The sequence below is a fragment of the Sitodiplosis mosellana genome, unplaced genomic scaffold (genome assembly GCF_009176505.1).
Source record: "Sitodiplosis mosellana isolate CC-2019 unplaced genomic scaffold, AAFC_SMos_1.0 Smas_scaffold_2, whole genome shotgun sequence".
Taxonomy (NCBI): domain Eukaryota; kingdom Metazoa; phylum Arthropoda; class Insecta; order Diptera; family Cecidomyiidae; genus Sitodiplosis; species Sitodiplosis mosellana.
In genome coordinates this window covers 5,575,741-5,595,093 of record NW_022595245.1, presented here as the reverse complement: position 1 = coordinate 5,595,093, position 19,353 = coordinate 5,575,741, and the positions used below count along the sequence as shown (strand labels likewise).

At 36.9% G+C, this 19,353-nt stretch overlaps 2 protein-coding genes across 2 annotated transcripts in view; one reads left to right on the top strand and one right to left on the bottom strand.

Moving 5' to 3' along the window:
- The window catches only part of LOC129565337 (protein numb), a 35,086-nt gene extending 33,031 nt beyond the window's left edge, over positions 1-2,055 (top strand). Inside the window, exon 5 of the mRNA XM_055440095.1 lies at positions 1-2,055. This exon is cut by the window's left edge and continues 3,172 nt beyond it. The gene's annotated coding sequence lies outside the window, so the exon portion shown is untranslated.
- Positions 2,056-2,230: 175 nt separating this feature from the next.
- Positions 2,231-19,353, bottom strand: part of LOC129565335 (uncharacterized) — a 29,816-nt gene continuing 12,693 nt past the window's right edge. Inside the window, exons 3-7 of the mRNA XM_055440093.1 lie at positions 4,211-6,640; positions 4,000-4,137; positions 3,535-3,742; positions 3,207-3,434; positions 2,231-3,132 (exon numbers count right to left, since the gene is read on the bottom strand). Coding sequence (XP_055296068.1) covers positions 3,044-3,132; positions 3,207-3,434; positions 3,535-3,742; positions 4,000-4,137; positions 4,211-6,640 — 3,093 coding nt within the window. The 3' untranslated portion in view covers positions 2,231-3,043. The remainder of the gene's footprint in view (positions 3,133-3,206; positions 3,435-3,534; positions 3,743-3,999; positions 4,138-4,210; positions 6,641-19,353) is intronic.

The window sequence follows — 19,353 nt, the reverse complement described above, 5'->3', positions numbered from 1 at the left end:
GAGAGAGAGAGAGAGAGAGAGAGAGAGAGAGAGAGAGAGAGAGAGAGAGAGAGAGAGAGAAAGGATGTTGGCATTTTATATTACACTATCACGGAAATTCTATTTGCTTGGAAAACAAAACGATGAAGAAACAAAAATTAACATATTTCTACTATTTTGTGCAATTCGATAAACGATTTGTGTTTTGTAAATAAATTTAAACAAAAAAAGATCAAATTATAAACCGTTTTTATGAATCGTTGCTCACTGGCAACTCAACAGCATTTATGAGGGTTCTTTTCGTCTTCTTTAAATTAAAAATAAAAGAAAGAAAGAAAACAGCGAAATAATTGTGCTCAAACGACAAGATGTGTTCCATGCATATTCTTTTGAGTCGATTCAATTTTTAGTTTTTTTTCTCTTTGTTCTTTTTTTTAGTTTGTTAGATTATAAAGTCATTTTTTTCGTTTTTATCATTTTATCTCGGATTATTTGTAAGCTACAACAACAAATTATTGTTATTCGTTCAGTGTAAATGGCACAATTTTGTAAATATTTATAATTTCACTTAAGTTAAGTTCAGAAAAAAAAAATATACAGAAAATTACACAACGGAAACAATGTTTGGAATTTTGCCCTTTCGAGAGATTAATCAACAGAAAATGAAACAAAAAAAAACTACTTGACTCATAACATACACGATAAATTCTTCGAAAGGCCAATACGAATAACAAGCGAAAATATCTGAGAGAAAAGAGTTCATAATTTTAATTAATTTTTTTTTTTTAGTTTTTAACCATTATTATTCTTAAACGAACATCTGAATGGACGAATGTACTTAAAAATCGCAATCAAAAAATAAAGGTCCATGATAAAATAACAGAATCAATAACGACTGTGTGCACATTTTTTTCCTTTCTATATTGAATGTTAATGAAAAACGAAAATGATTGCGTACAGACGCATGTCTGGTTGGATATTAAACGAAATGAGCGTTGGTGACTAAAGCGAAATGGGTGTAGCAAAATGAGCCATTCAATTATCACCCGAACATTGAGCAGAGCTCAACGGTTTCATTTTGTAGCTGGATATAAATAAATTGAATATCGCCAAAGAGAGAGAGAGAGAGAGAGAGAGAGAGAGAGAGAGAAAGAGAGAAGTATTGACGGAGGTTTGGCTTACAAAAAATAAGTTGGAATTTAATAAATTGAACATAAACTAATTTATCATATTTCGGAAGAATGTTGTTGATATCACCAATTCCATTACGTAACGTATCCATGTGGACTCGTACCATAGATAAAACACAGATCTGTTGGAGACTTCACTTTGAAGTCAAATTACAAGGAAAGTTATGGATCTACGAAAACATCGTTGACATCAACAGTTTTATGTTTTGAAAACCCAGATGCTTAAGCATGATGACGATTTTTTCTTAAACGGTGTTTTTTTTTCCCGCGAAAGTCGTTGATGGAGCCAGTTTCATAACTTTCCCCAGAATTTTACGTCCATAGATCTGTCTTTCATCTTTGGAACGATTATTATTGATAAAATTCCTTTCATTTGATATCAAGCGACCTTCATCATTTGAGTTGATATGGTGAATATGAGTCAACATGTTGATGTTAAATTCTGGAGAATTCGATTGTCACGAAACGGAACAGAACTGGTGGAATCAAAGACAGTCACCAAAATGTTGAACATAAAATAAATTATGAATTTTGGAGAAAAAATAAACAACTGAATGTACATTTTGACAAAAACAAATTACGTGTAGCAGTAGCAATAAAATCGGAACTTTTTACAAAACGAATTGCATATGTCTCAATTAAATGTTTCGATTGTCTCGAAAAAATATGCTCCAGAGTTTATAACTGTCGAAAATTTGTTTTCAGACTTTACTTTGCAGTTTTTTCTTCCAAAAGACCGAAAAGAACAATTTAGTCTTGACATGGTTCAATTGGGAAAATTAAAAATTAAAAAAAAACTATCCGCCAAAATGCTCTAAACATATCAAATTAAAATATCAAATTGCTTCAACTATAACGCAAATCAATTTTATCTACCAACTATTTATATCCAACCAAGAAAAAAAATTAAAATTCAAAATTCAAAGCCAACATCTGTAATGTTTAAAAAGAAGTGCTATCAATTTATGATTGGAGAAACACAAGGAAATCCACTGAGAATTGTGATTCCGGGATTTCAGCTCAGAGCTTCAACGAGGCAAACAAACAAAAACTATATACTAAAAAATATTTACTCAAAAAGAAACCGCCTCTTTTTTCGAAATCGGCTGAAAACAAACTATATCAAACTTACATATTCAATCCACATTGTGCGATAAGGACATAATCAAATTATTATTATGGATCATTTAGTTCTGTTGAATTATGAATAAAAAGAAAAATTAATCAAAAAAAGAAATGTCGTTGCGTGGTTTTTTTTTAGTTTTTAAATTTTTAATGAAACAACACTTTATTCGTACTGTTTGTTCGGATATTACAAAATATGTTACATTTCATTTCTCTATCTACCTTAACAATTAAGTAGCTTGAACGGATTGTTGCCTTTGTATATTTGTCTGAAGGAAATTTCAACAGGTAAGCGCTGGTTCAAATCGGATTAATACGTAAGTTCATGAACCAATTCTTTTTATCTGTACTTTAAATACTATTATCTTGTGTTTTGACAACGCAATATATAGACTTGAACTCCTCATCGATTGGAAACTGAATGAAAATAAATTTTGCAATGCCAAAAATAAACACTCCATTCAAATATTTAAAAAAAATGTTGTTTTTTTGCTTGAATTTACCAACGAAAATAAATTAAAAAAAAGAATCCATACTATGTACACTATAGTAAGAAAAGACTACATGCTAAAATGGCCTTAAATTTAACAATAAAAAGATTCGCTTGATTTTTGTTTGTTGTGTTGAAGCATTCGAAGAGCTCGGTCATTCTCTACGGGATTCTACGATTGCGTATCATTTTGTTAGATGAAATTTTGTTGTTTTTAGTCTAAATGTAGAAAGTGTCTTCGGGGCTCGTGCACCCGACTTCAAAGTAATGAATCAATCACATGAATTACACCATTCGTTGCTGGAATATTTGATGAAACCATTTGCGATTCGTTCACTTTGATTTTACCTACAAAACACAGAACATAAATCGAAAGCAATTAAACGTGATGCTCATGTTAAATAGTCAGGTTTGTGTCATACCGTTGTTCACTTTCTGCAATGTGATTGCATTGCCGGCTTGCAATGAATCGCGCACTTGATAGAAACGCATGCCCGATGAGAAGAGTGTACCTGGTGTCACGTGTCGCATAACGAGTTTGTGTGCGGTTGCCTTATCTGTCACCATAAAATTGATTTCTTCTTGTGTATGGTTCGAGAAGGCCAAATCAGTCGGCGCGAAAACGGTGTATGTTCTGCCAGTGTTTGGATCTTTTGGGGAGAAATCAGAAAGAGAAGAGAAAAAAAAAGTTACATCGTGTATGCATGCCATATATATCATAAAGTCGAGTTTTTTTTTCTCTGTACTCACCTTTGTTTTGCATCAACTCAGATAAACCAGACGAGAAGAGGGCCCGCAAGAAGTTCGTGAAGCGACGTTCTCGATCGCTCTGCAATGTTTGGAGCAGGTCGCCAACTGGCAGCGGGAACATTACACGATCCACAGAATGCGCAATTCCTTGTGGAATAATAATATCTTTTTTGTCCGGCAACACCATAGCACCGTTGATAGTTGTGATCTAAAATGAAATGAATTAGAAATCATTTTAATGAAATTTTAATAAAAAAAAAAGTAGAATAAATTAGATAAAAAACTCTCTTCTTCAAAGAAAATGAAAGAAAAGAAAACAATTTAATGCATTTTTTCAAATAATGTACGCCATCCACAAAGATTTGAATATTCATCTCTGGTTTTTCTTCAATCAAGTCAAGATGTAATTATAGAAAAGATATTTTCTGCCTGAAAAATGCTGAAGAATTCATTGAACATGCTTACCTTAACATCATTCCATTCGGTATCATGCATATTGTATTGGTTAACTCGCAATTGTGTTCCAGCCAATGAAACGCCAGTCATTTCGTCTTGCAATTGGGAAATTTCAAAGAATCCAGGAATAACGTGATGCAAGAGAAGCTGCGAAGAGAACGAAAATCGATTAAATTCTAATATTTGTGAAAAAATTTGATAATGTCTTCTCGAAACTTACGCCGCTCAAAAGTCGTGGATTGCTCTTGAATTTTTCTTCGGCACGATCTGGACCGCCCAATTGAACCAACAGATTTTTGAATGCCTTGTCCGATGGAGCGAAGAGTGTGTATGGGCCGGTTTCGTTGAGAATCGAGTCCAATCCTGATTGCCTCAAATACTTCGCCATTGCATGCAGGCCTGAATTCTTCAAAATATTGATCAATTCCGATTGTTGTGGGGTGAGTGTTTCAGTTGGTGGACTGGTGGTTGGTGTTTGAGATGCAGTACTGGCCGATACCGTTTGTTGTTGTTGTCCAGTTGAGGCGATATGATTATCGGAATAAGTGGTGCTGAGCGCACGCGTTGTGTAAATGGAACGTGATGAGACTGATCGTGGTGTTGATGTTGGATAGTGTGAGCTTGGCGAAGCGGTCAACAAATTCTCTTGATCTTCAGTTGGGTCGGTCGAAAGTGTTGAGTATGGTGATGCTGAGCTAACGAATGAGAATGTTGGTGATGGAGTAGCGCTGGTCATGTAATGTGTTGAAGGACTGCTGTTGTCATACGTCGAACTGCCGCTGTACGATGTGGACGATGGTGAGCTCGATTGAATGGATGCTGTTGATTGTGCGACGGTATTTCTACGAACGCTGGTTGGTGGCAATTGAATTTCACCATTTTTAATGCGATTAATAATGCTATCGACTTCAACGCCATCGGTTTTCGCTTCTTTTTCGCCGTTGGATTTCACACCTTGAACCTTGTACGATCCATCATTCTGCTCTTCCAAATAAACAAAGGTGACTTTCTTTTTGGGTGTCAGATTTCCAACTGGTTGCAGAGAGCCATCAGTTGATTGGCGAATCACTTCAAAATCAGAGCCGGGTGGAATGAGACCCGAATCAGCAGCTTGTTCAATCAATGGTTTTTGATCAACGACGGGATTCGATTGCTCGGTTAAAATGGTACCATCAGCATTCAATGGAGTGGCTCCTTTAACCAGATTTGGATCCGTTGTACGAATAACTTGCACTTTTTGACCGTCTGGCAACACCAAATCCATTGTCGTAAAATTTGAATTACCCAAATCGGCCGGTTGATCAGCCAATGCCAATTTCAATTGTTTCAACAAATCATCACGGCCAATTGCCTTAGTTGGCTTCACTTTTGCCTTTTTCGTTGTCTTCTCCTCTTGCTTCAATTGCGTGTACAGCTTTTCACGTTGTTGCAACAGCAATCGTTCAAGTTCACTTTCGGAAATGTCGCCTTTTACATTCGAACGGCTCGATTTGACACGGTTTGTTGTCGATGCAGCGGCTGCTTCCGATTCTGTCGATGGATATGGTGTTGATGTTGGTTGCGTTGGGAAATTTTGTTGATATGTTTGTACCGCACGCTCAAATGTACCGATTTCGTATGGTGATACCAAACGGCCGCGGCTTGCTGGCGGGAAGTAATTGGTCGTTGGTCTTTGTTTCAAATTGACAATGCTTTGCTCTTTGATACGGCGTTGCTGTTGAACGAATTCTTGATGCAATTGACGCACTTTGGCTTGTTGCTTTTCATGGTTGCGGTGGACAAAGTGTTCGTGCTTTTGAATGACCTTTTGCCGTTCGAGAAATTCCTTGTAGCGTGGATCTTCGGGCCGAAGATCGCCAAAGAATGGAGCGTTGTTCGATGAAGCGGCTTGATTGAAGTGAACTTGTTGGTTTTGGAATTGGTTGAATTGCTGATTTTGAATCGGCGGCAAGACGTGATTTTGGACGAATTGAACATTTTGCACATTTTGTTGATGACTCTGTTGGTGGGTTGGTTGATGATTTGGCTGCTGATGATGCAAATGATTTTGTTGCAAAGTTTGCACCGGTGCGATCAATGGTTGACCAAAGTTTTGTTCGGAGCTGGCAGGAAGTACTGGTGCTGGTGGAATGACAGGGAATGGTTGTGATGGCCTAAAGACATGATTGGCATCGCCTTGTTGATTGGCCACCGAGCGTTGGAACACTTGTTGTGGATTTCTTTCGAATAACGGTTGTTGTGGGAAAACGACATTATTCTGTGGCCCATTGAAGTTTGGAATGAAATTCGTTTGGGTGTGATGTTGTGCGTGCAATTCATTCGATCGCAAATTGTTTGGTGCACGAAATCGTGATTGTAACGCTTGTTGTTGTGGAATCTGTTGATTCACAAAGAATGGACTTTGGCCTTGTTGCAATTGGAGTACCGTCGTTTCCGTTGGCAATTGAGTCTGCACCGAAGGCTCAATCAAAATGTTTTGAGCGATTTTCTGGCCGAAAACCTTTTGTTGTTGATTCGGATTGAAGATATGGTTTTGTGTTGCGAACCGTTGTTGATGCTGTTGAATATCGCTCAAAATGTGGGTCTGTTGTGCCGGCGTCAGTTGGCGTCGAGTACCGCCGCTGCCCAAAAGAGGTTGCTGCTGTTGTGGCTATAAATAAAATGATCGAGAGAAAAAAAAAAGAAATGTACTTAATAAATTGTCTTCCAATCAAGCGCCGGAAATGGTGTGTATCAAAAGCATGTGATTAACTCGAATCGAAGAGTAAGAGAAAAATTCCATTAATTTCTCGCCACGATTACGTCTTTAATGGTAATGAACTATCCGTTTAGCGTAAATTTAAAACAAAAGCCGTACTCTCGTGATATTCATTTCGAGAGTGTTTAGGGAACAATGGCATTCGGATTCAATTAAATGTGGCGTTTTCTTTCGCATTTGTTCCGAAATCATCATCGCCACGAGATCGAGAGCCAATCCGATATATGATGAATGAGGTGAGTTTAACTTGGCTGAATTGTATGCGCACTGTGCAAAAGAAGCATTAATTAAATTGTTAAGTGTAAACTCTGAACAGAAGATTCAATGTTTTTTTGTTGTTTCGTTTTCAAGAAACGAAATCACTTTCAATCGCAGAACAAAAAAGAAAATGGCAAAGAGAAAGAAAAATATATGCAAATGGAGCGCGCGCGATGCCGTTGAATGAAGAGGGCAAATCAAAAGAAAGATTTAACGCATTTTCAAAACCGTTGAACCTTAACTTTGAACACACTCGATGTGTTGAGTGGCAGCCAAAGCTCCAAAACCATGAACAGTTCATAAAAGTTCACCGTCTGCAGAGCGTGTTTGCCGAACGAGGTGATTGAGATTGTGGGTCTTTGGTTTTGATTGTGGTCGCTATATCGAAAGCGACAATGCTATGATTTAATGGAAATTACATTCCATTCATTCTGTCTTTCTCATCTTCATATCGTATTTTTGCCAAACAAGTCGCATGCGCCGCCGCACTATATCTTGTATCGCTTGGCTGACACCCAAATCCAAACACACATCATGTGTCAGCAGCAGCAGCAACAAATTCACAGAGAAAATGCGAAGAAGAAAAAGAAACAACAAATTTTCATCTTATTTGAATACGAAATCATCGGTTGATGCTGCATTTTTTCATTCCAAATGCCGGTTTAATGAACACTCAAAGTTGAAGAAAATAAAAACGAAGATGAGTGTATTACGTTCGCGGTGGCTGAGAATGAAATTACGTCGAAGCAAATGAAATAATTGCATTAATTAACGGGTAAAATCTGGGTAAATGCGAGTGAAGTGAGAAGCGAACACAAACAAACACACATTCACAATTCGATAATACGGGATAATGAAAATGCATAATCTTATTATGATTACATTTTTTTTCTCTTCGTTTTCGTCTTCTTCGTTCGTTCGTTCATTCATTCATTCATTCGAATTTAATGGAGATAAAAAAAATTTCGCATGAATGATCATCCAATTTTTAATGGCAATCAGCGAACAAATATAGAAAATTGCCGAGAGACAATGAAACCGATTAATCTGTTGAGGTGAGATTTTTTTTTTTTGAATTGCGGTTTTGGCTTGGCTTGCTTCAACTACGAGAGTGCGAGTGCGCTCACATATTCGCGGGAAATTCCTCGTCATGTTCATTCGAATGGCCGACAATTCAATTAAATAAATTCTTGATTGACTTTCGATTCCGGTCAATTGAAAATTAACACCGCACCTCGAAATGGTTACGTTTACAATTCCATCGAGTCATTCAACAGAAAGAAATTTGTACGGACGTTTTTTTTTTGCTCTGTGCACATATCGCGATTTGTTTTGAATACAGTTGACTTTTTCTTGTCAATTACGTAAAAGGATTTTCGATTCATTGTTAAGCCAATGGAGCTGTCGGATAGTTGAAGCTTATCCACAAAAAAAATTGGAATCAATGACTTTTTAAGACGATTGATACGACCCAATCTCCCACAAACATTGATTCTTGTGGGTTTGTTTCTTTTTTTCCTCATTGAAGCGATGTGAAAATAATAATCCGCACATAAAAGGTGTACAAATGGTGCGGTAATCGCGTTAAATGGAAAGTTCCACTGCCAATTTCATGATGGATGCACATTTTCTCATTTGCGGAACTCACTTTAGATACGCTTTGTCTCCAAACGATTTATATTGTTCCTCCGATTTATTTGTTTTGTTCGCTTGCTATTTATACTTCACGGAACCAAAGGCAATGCTTTTTTTCTCTTCTTCATTCTTTTGTCAGTTGTACCCGGTTGCATGTTAACAAACAAACAAACATTTTCATCTGTGCACTAATTACTAATGATGATTAATTGTTGTGCGTAAATTGTGAAGCAATAATAACACGAGGCATATCGAGAGCTTGACTGAAAAGAGAGCAGAGAAACTCATTGGTGCACACGATTCGATGCGGCAGTGTCAAATTTCGTATCTTCCAAAGAGTGGAAATAAGCAAATCGTATGGAGAAAAAATGTTGGTTTTATTTGCGTAGAAAAAAAATACGATTCAAATGTGTTTTTCTATACGAGAAACTGGTGTTTTTTTTTCTTTTTCTCATTTTTTTTCAATGAAAACCCAGAGGAAATAAATACTTTTATTGAGCGTTGTGATTAAGCTGTAAGATGCGTTCTGCAGCTGCTCATTTTCACTATAACATGCTCTAAATGCGCAATCGTTTTTCTTTCCGCGTGTGCATGCTATTGTTGCGCGCGATTTTGATACAGTTCTAATTACTTTATATTGCTGCGTTTTAAATGGTAATAATTGACCAGCAGTTCTCGCATTTACTGCGCAACTCAACTATGAAGAAAAATGCTTGGATTTTTTTTTCACCGATTTTCTAAAGTTCAGAAGTTATTATTGTTTGCAATGGGCAATTTAACAACAATCTGTAATAAAAATGAAACACAATAAAGCTTCAATCGTTTATTTCAATGAGGTATCGTTTTGAAATAAATCACTTTACTTCAGATTTGCCTGGGCTATTTAATCAATAAACCATTATTCTCCGCTATGAATCACGCCCGACGAGATTCAATCATAGGCACGAATTGTTATCGCAAATGCCTTCCGCATGCTATTATTCAATACGTTAACTGCATCCGATTGCTTTGAGAAAAGGCTTGAACTCAAAGATTCAAATCGATCAGATTGAGTATGTAAGGCAGATATTGGAATGCAAGGTAGTAACAAAAAAACCCGCATCTATTAAAAGCAATGTTGAAATCACTCCTGAAGCGGCGTGAAAACGCTTGTACCGACAAATTTCGCAAAACAATTTGCGTTTGCACGACACAAAACAGGGTGTGCGCAGAAAAAACAACTGTCACACATGTTATGGGCACATTTTCCGAAGTAATTAATATCGAGTTTGTCAAATTGGCACAAAAACACCAAACGTCAACCTTGAGGAGTGTTTGATGGACACCGGTGCATTATGAAATTGTTCTCGCATGTTTTTTTTTTCGGTCAAACTTCGGCTTTCTTGATTAGAATCAAAGACATGAGCGAGATCACGATTTGATCTCTTTTTTTCTCGACTTCAGCTACACGCACCGAAGGAATGAAAAAAGCGCTCGCATTGAATGAAACAAAGTCTTTTAAAGTCATTGAATGTGTACTTCGGTCGATGATTATACGTGGCGCGTGTGTGTTTTTTGTTTCTTGCATCTAGAAGATTAATTCTCCTTTCACTTTTTTTTTGCATGATTTTATGCAGTTGTGAAGCATTCATAATTTGCGCTAGCTCGAGAAGAAATGAAAAACAAGAAAACTGCTATGCTTTTTCAAAGTATAAAGCCAGCGGCACCATAACTGCTATCTATTTAATCAGCAAATTTTTAAACGGTTTTGGATATTATGCGGTTGGTTTGGTGTGTATGCTTTTTTCTCTCTCTTTACTGTTTGCTATATTTTCGGTTGCGCCGCGTAATGTGTAATAATCGCCTGCAGTTTTGGTGCATCGACACCAAAATGGCACAATTCATCGGTTGGTTGCGATTTGAATCTATTCAGCATATAAAGAAAAACAGCACAATCTGCGAAGATGACTGTCGAACACAAAAGCCATATCAATCAACGGTGAGCCGTACGTGAGCGTATAATTTTCTGATTGCCAAGCAATCGGTTTCGGTGTTTTGGTTTCAGGGGGAGATCCATTTATGTACAATTAACACTCTAGTCTCGTGTGCGCGTGCTCCAATGCATATACACATCCATTTCGTATTCAATGCGGCATCCCATCGGTTAGAGCGAATGAAAAAATTGAAAGTATATAAACACATGCCACATGAAAATGGCAAAGATAACAATAGACTTCTGACATGGAAATCAATAACCAAAATCAAAGAAGAAGAAAGAAACGAGTCGATTGGTGCAATTCGGCGGTTCCGCCGTTTAATTTGCCGAGATAATAAAACGGTGTTTACGGCTAATTTAATTGCTGCGTTTTGTCTTTAAACGGAACCTACTTTGTGATCATATTGACTGCGCGCTCGTTTGGTGGCTGTTTTCCGTGTTGTGAGAGAAAGTCATTTGCACACACACACACACACACACACACCGGTAAATGCGTTTTAGAAGGCTACAATTTGGTTTCGTGTGAGCTGCTGATAACATGAACTGCATTAACCTCATTGCTTTTCCGCAATTTGCATGAAAACTCACTGATTAATGCCGATTACGACGAACCTTTTTTCTGTCATCTATCAAATGGTTACACATTTTTACCATGCCTTCTTAGAGAGATAGGTTACGAAATTTATTATTTAAAAATATTAAATAACGATTTTTTGAAAGGAACGACACGAAAAATGCCCGCACAAAATGGAAAAATGGTGGCAATTTTTGTGGTTGGAAAATTTATAACCAATTTGATACGTTTAGTCTATAAAATTGTGTATGTATTTCGTAATTGCATTGAGTATGCACATTTTCCTATTGAATTCGGTATCGTGATCGATGATTCTGCAAGAAATGCGATAGTCAAATATGTTGACTCCATTGATGTTGCAACATCAAGCCCAAATATACACCAAAGTAAGCGCAAAACGATGCTGAACTCGGTTAATAGAATTCAATCTGTTCAACTTACATGGCGATTGAATGTTTTCGCTCAACTTCAATGCAAATCAAGATTACTTAATCCGGTGTACATTAATTCATGAATATCCGGCCCGCCAACGGTAGCTGGGTGTATTCAAATCAATGTTGATGTCATCAAAAAAAAAACCATCAAAAGGATGCTTACATAATACTGTCACTATCTTTCATAATTCCCCAATGAATTTATGACCAAGAATTTTTGCTTTTTCTTTCGATTGATGCTGTTTTATCAATGATTGAAACAGCATTATACAACGACGTTGCATTGAAACGCGTGTTCGTTGCAAATGTTCCAAACAATGCAACAAAAAAAATCACTCGGCCTTGGCTTGAGAAATTATTAGTACTCATTAGCTGAGTTCTTGTCTGCATCGTATTCGATCTTTTTAACAAGAACATTTAACTCACCGCAACCTTTCGCGAATGATTTGTCCTAAATCATGATCAGCTTGTGAATCGCATGCCTGCAATCAGTGGTTGTTTTCTTGTATTTTTCACGATTAATTGAGTTTCATTCATCGATAAACAACACAACTATTGTCAGATCGTGATCATTATAAACGCTATTTTCGCTCATTCATTGGCCGTTGCCGCTGGATGTAATAATTGGTCAAATTCATATTGAATTTGGCTTGTTTATGGTTATTCTCGAATCGATTTAATTCGCAGCGGAACATGGTGAACAAAAAAAAACACAAAACAACGAAACGAATCGAATCGAATCGATTTGTATAAATTAATCGTTAAAATTGCGTACTTTTTCAACAGAAAACAAAAAAATAATATCTAGTTAATTTGTTTGCTTCTTTTTTTGAACCGTGTTTTTTTTTTTTTTTTATTCATGACGATCACGTTTCGATGCAACGAATCGATCGCTTATTATACATTTTCTAAGTTTGTGTTTGTTTTTTTTACGACGATTTGTTACCGAACGCATATTTACATAATTTTATGAAAGAAAATGTGCGCGCAGAAAAAAACCCAAGACTGTGGAGACATGTGGTGGAGTTAAGTCAGTGTCTCGTAAGTTCCAAACCAAAATATGCATTTGAAGAAAACGATCATGATTAAATTCCCAATTTATGCTGTCAACCTGGTGTGTTTTTTCAGTGCATGGACACCATTTGGTACGACAGACAACGTTGGTGATCGCACGACTGACGCAAACACCGGCTCATTCAAATCTCGATCAAAACAATGCTGGCGCTGTAGCAAAAAAACATACAACGTGCGCGTTTATCCGTCGTCATCGGTCCCCGCTTAATCGCGTCAGTTTAACGGCGAAATCTGTGCGTGCATTGAAACTAAATGAGCCAACTAAACGTATGTCGAATTAATCACATTCATTGTGGTGTGGCTTCGTTTCTAACGATAAGCCTTTCTTTGTGTCATAAGTCATATTATACACATTTTTTTTTTGTGTGCTATCTATTTGACTTCAAACAATATGCAACTCATAACGGTGAATTATGTCCTCAGTCAAAGTGACGGGTTGCGAAATGCTCAATTGTGCCAGCAGCAAAAGCAGCAGCAGCAGCGGTGGTGGAACACAAAGCGATTTATAATTGCATGCACCCATTCCGAAGGGATTTCGACAAAAATGAATTTTTGCTAATTTGCCTACCTAATTTTTATTTCAAATTTAATAAGGCCCAAGCCATTTTTCTATCCATCTGTTTTGGTGAGCTACATGTACCAACCAATTGACAATTGACGTGAACAGATAATATCTGTTTTCAACGCTGCTGCTGCTGCTGTGGTTGCTATTGCACGAAAGATCATACAATCATTGGCTGAAAAATGTATATCACGACCAACTGTTACATACCATGAATAAATGGTTTTGTTTTCTTGAATTTCATCGAAAAAAAAAAATTCACGTATTATTATTTCACCCAATGTTGCTGTTGTTTTTTTCTCCTCAGGAGTATTTCTGCAATAGAATCACATACATCTAGAGCAGTACGATTGCAACATCGCAGCGACATAATTTCACACTGTAATTTTGCTCTAAAATCGATTAAAAGCCTCCTCGATTACAACATTCAATTTAACCTAAATTTGGCAAAAGAAATATTTTAATTTGGAGTGGGAAAAAAACACCCGTTGACCAAACTAGGGCAAAGAAATCGCTGAATCAAAGCAATAAAAATCAATGATTGATGCTGGTCGCAATTTTGGCACCAACCGATCCATTTAACACGGACTTTTCTTCAAACAAAATCAAAACATATCAAGAAAAGAAACAGTCGCTTAACGGTCAACCTAGTGGTCGATTGCTCAAAACCATTTAATAAAATCGATACAGTTATTTTTTTTCTTCGCTCTCATCGGTATTGTTTTTGCGATTTTGCACTTTCTATTCGCGAATGATAGAGTTTTGGGCTGACGACAGAAATCATTAGCTGGTTCCTAAGTCGCTGATCACTTCATTTGGCCCGACATTGTGTACGAAAAGACACGATTCCAAAACGGAGAACAAAGAATGCCCGGAAGCACCGCGCAATATATCATTCTCGCGAAGGGAAAAGTGAACAGCAGTAGCCGCCGCATTAGAAGATGAAATATAATTATTTGGTCTGGCATGTCACGCGTCTCTTTTTCACTATCTGCCTTGCCCAACCCATCAACCGTAATTACGCAGATTAATTGAAGTCTGGCGACTGGCGATCAAATATTAATGTGCATTGTCAAATAATCATTTTGGCCTCAGCTCGTTGATTCAAGTAGCCAAATGAAAAATGAGCGTTTTTAAGTGGGCAAATATAAACAGGATTTGGTTAGTGCCACGAACCCTGTGTGTGTACCACCTCACAAATACAGACACACACGAGACAGAGAAAAAAAGTGAAAAAGAAAAAATTTTGTGAACGGTAAATTGTAAACGAAATTTTTTTCGGAGAAAGTGCCATCAATGTACGAAAGGTGTGCGGTGTGCGCGTATAAACATAAAATATGTTAAGGCAAAATACGAACTGACTAATACGAAAAGTAAACTGAATAACACACAAAAAAATAACTCTCATGCATAAAACATATGACGATTAATAAGCCAAATTTGCACATAAAACAAAGACCTCAATGAAATGGATTGAAAAGAGACAAGAATGTGAGAATTTTTTTTGTTCGCTACAGCTCTTGTTGCTTTTACCGCCGTTGATCTCTGGTGATCGCGCATTAGTACAAGTTAGCTACTAAATCCATTAGAAACAATTCGCATGAGCTGCGATTGATTCAACGACTGAGATATAATGGAAAAAAAGGTGTCCATTAAAACATGCACGAAAGAAAAATGACGAGTTGCCGCAAACAACTTTTTTCCCCTCGTATTTTCTCGTTCAAATTGCACTACTAAATTCAAACAAAGTTGTAATTGTTTTTTGTTGGCGATGCCGACCAATGGATCAAACGGTTTAGCATTATTTATTTATTTCTATTTCTGCTATTCGTCATTTTCGAGCATGTACGTGACGATGACTGTGGGTTATTCGGGTTTTTATTAGCACTTCGTGAAGGTGAAAATAAATTCGGAAGGAATGCGATATGTTGATTCGAACGATATACACGGAGGAATAAAAAGCAACAGTAAAAAAAACAACTTTCGTCAGTCAAACGAGGAAAAGCCGCATTACTCCGACCCACTGACAGATATGACACAAATGAGAATATGGCTGAATGAATCCCAAACACCTTGCGGCCATTACAATGGCTATTAATGACAATAAAAAAAAAACAACTAATCGTCGATAGCAGCAAGACAAATCCGGTATGGGTATCCGCTTTCGGTCATTCGCCGTTTGTGTGCTACAAGATGCGCGCGCACGCGCACTAAAAAGATCATTAACCATTTTGGGGAGAAAGAGCGTATGGATTAGCATAGAATTTCATTCATATTTTGTTGTGTGTATTTTTGTTAGACAACGGTATTTACTGTTCGTCGGCATTGTTGAACTGTCTGCAAGCGGAAGATTGATGACAATTTGCTAAAGAGAGGCCATTAACATTTCCACAAATCATCATCACATAGAATCACACAAAAAATCCGTCTCAATTCCACGGAAATACCAACGACGGAGACGACGGTAGGTCAAATTATTACATCTTGTAATGTTATTGTTTTCGATAAATGAACATGATCCAACATGGATTTACATCTCGATTTGCTGTTCATTACGATTCATACTGTTTCCATATGCTGGAAAAGTCGCCGATACAACATTAAAATCACATCAGCAGATGCCCACTTCCAAATTGATTCTTTCCATCATTATGCATGAAAAATGATCTCAATTCGACAGTTAATGGAAATGTTTCCAATGCAATGATCGCATGTAATCTTGAATTGAACGGCGTGACTTCTTGTCATCATTATTGCTGCTGCTGCTACCTTTCATTGCGTAATTCATTAAACTTGAAACAAGAGTTCATTGCGGCAGAAACAAAAAGCCATGCACGAAATGGAACATGAGACGAAAGCGAGAGCGAGAGACATTTTTAATTACTTTCGCATTGCGCCAAAGATCGCGTTTTTTACGCGCATTTTATCGCTCACGTTTCGTGTTTATAACAACTCGTGTGAGATTACATTTTATAACGGTAAAGCGACAGACAAACAGTCACTCATTCACCGAATTGAACACACACAAAAAATGGTGCTCACTTTCCGTTTCGATCATGTCATGTCATTGCGGATTAACTGATTGATATGCACGTGATGTGACACATCTCATCAATATATATATATAACATTTGGGTTTGATCACTTTCGCGCAAAATGACAAATTAAACGGTGTCAACAGCATGGGCGTTTGGCAGACAATAAAAGCGTATTTTATGACTGCTCGTTCATTGTGCTCTAGTAAATATTCAGACAAAAACAACATCCGATTTGCTTTGCTCAGCCGCAACAAATGAAACACTTAGCCGAAAATCTTCTCTATTCATCATTATTATTATTGCCCGTCTCAATTACTGGCTATTAAAAAAAAATACGTATGAAAAAGTAACAAGACAGAACAAAGAAGCGGATGGTGATAAAATCAGATGAAGAAAAAAATGAACTGCCCAATTTGTGGAGTGAGTGAGTGAATCGAATGGGTTGGTCTTGAATGAAGAGAGCTATTAATGTAAAATTATGATCTCTTGAAAGATGTAAATGAACGGCTGTTAAGATCTGGCGTTGGAGCGAGAGTAAAGAAATTAGAACAATGCCAGTTGTTGTTCGGTCAATTGCAAATTGGACAATTATTCCATGTGTACGAAGTGCGTAAGCTCGAAAACATGCACGCAATGTGTGGAAATGCTAGGCAATTTAGCCCATTTCTCTGTTCATATATATAAAATATATTTTTCACGATATAAAAGACGAAAAAAACACAATGCGTTCGAAATTTATCTATTTGAAGTATCAATTTCATGAGTTGTTTTGTTTTCCAATTTCGAGCGAACGAATACACGTATAGAATTGGTCTGTGGTGTGTCAGTCGTCATCGTCACCGGATTTGACAAAGGTGTGAATGTTTTTTTCTTCTTTCTCACTTCGAATTGTGTGCAATAAAAAGCGTTGACCTCTCTCGATAATTTTTGCTTTTCATTTCTTCTTTATGAATGAACCGTATTGACTTCATTTAAACACTCTATTGAAGGAGAAAGAAAAGCCGAAACACCAAAACCAAGTAAATTCCATTCTTGTTTTTCCGTTGTTGTTTTTCAATTGGCCAACATATGTTTATGAGCATCTTATACGCCCAATATATTGTTCGATCAACAACACAACCATCAACTTTTGATGATCCGCATGCATAATTTTCGATGAATAACATTTTTTCCGATCTTTTTTTTTCGTCTTCTTCGACGTTTCTCTCGTGCAATACTTTCAGATTTGGTTTTTTTTTCTTCTTCCTCTCTCTCGCTCGAACAATGTGACTGTGTGGTTTTTTTAGACACAAAAATGTCAATCGCTATTTTTACATTATGAAAACGATCTCACGATAGCTTTTCAAATCAAAATGGTAATATGATTCGTCTTTCACATAAAATCGAATGTGAAAAAAAGCAGAAAAAAACGCAGACACAAAATTCTATCGATTCAACGGAATGTTGTGAGGCTTCGCGAGTATGTAATTTGAAATTGTGAGCTTTTAATGAACTTCAATATAATTGCGAAAAATTACGGCGAAAAAATGAAAGTCTTTTTTTTATGATTGCTCGTGAACAGATGGCATTTGGTTTCTCTCTCTTATTTTCGGTTGGTATTGAAATCGAAAAGCCATTAGTTTTATTTTTCATTTCGTTTGACAAAACAACACGGTGCATTGTGTGTGTGTGTGTGTCGTGCGCGCTTCAATCAAATAATCCGTTGCGATTTTTTTAAGACGAAACTGAAGAAAAAATTAGCGTCATGATTTTTGACACTCTATTTGATGAGCAATGCGCTAATTTCGCAATTGTGGGTAATGTGTGTGTGTGGCAAAGGTTATGTCTATCATAGTTGAACAATGAATTTACACTCAATTACCATAAATCATATGGTGCGAAAAATCGGCAAGTATGCACTTGATTGCATATGATTTGGAAGAGAATGAGTGGCTTGTTTGCCGTTGGCCCACGTTTTGATTGCATTAATTTGCATCTCATCATTTTGACTGAGAGCGTACAATTTGCCGTTGATCGAATCGAGTAAAATCGATTGGCCCTTGAAGGTTGGATCTTAATGACTAATCCAACTCTGTCGCCTCATTCCAGTATGGGTATTCTTCCAATTAATTTAATTAAAGCCCAGCATGTTATCAAATCGACCGTAATGGAATTTTTTACACCTTTGTTTTCGTTAATATCTTTTACATTTTTATCTAATTATGTCGCATGCCAAATGCAAATAACGGTAGGTAGAGTTTATTAATGAACTGATCAATCCATAAACCACTTAATAGACGGACAAAAACATGCTAATCGTTTTTCGATGCGGTTCGAAGGCTGATGAATGCTGTCGCTTTGTTTGATTTACTTGCTTGCCTGGTACACCACAACCATTGTCTTTGTATCTACTTTGTTTGAAAAAGCCGTTCGTTCCGCTCGTAACACGTTTGCCAGAGAAACAACGCCGATTCGTCACTCATTTACTTTGTCACTGAACCGGAAATCGTCAAACCGAAGATGTTAATTAATTGTTTGCATTTGATTTTACAACAAAAGACCAATTTTACGACGCTATTTACAATTCAATTGGTAGGCATTTCGCTTGAGAACAGGAGAGATTGGAAAGCTTGCCATTGATGTGACTGCAGAGCCGATTGAATAATTTCATCGTTGTGCCGTGTGTCACATTTCTTTCTTCTCTCCAATCGATTGAATTATTTCCGGAATGAAATTCGATTGAAATACGATTTGGCAAATCTCCCGATTTATTCAGATCAGAGCAGCTCAGCTTTATCGTAACGAAGAATCGGTTTCAACGTTTTATCATTTACAAATTACTACCACAATATTTTTTGCTTCAATGCTTTATCTTTCTCGAGATCGGAGAGAGAAAGAGGGGAGAAAAGACTTCATCAAAATTTATGCACATTTATTTTCCCATTACAGAATTTCATTTGTCTCAGCTGAATTATCAATCAGGCAGTTTCGTTTTCACAAAATGTATTGATGTTCATGTTGTGTTGTGTATGTGTTTTTCTTCATCGGCCATGTGATGAATAAAGAAGCTGCGCGC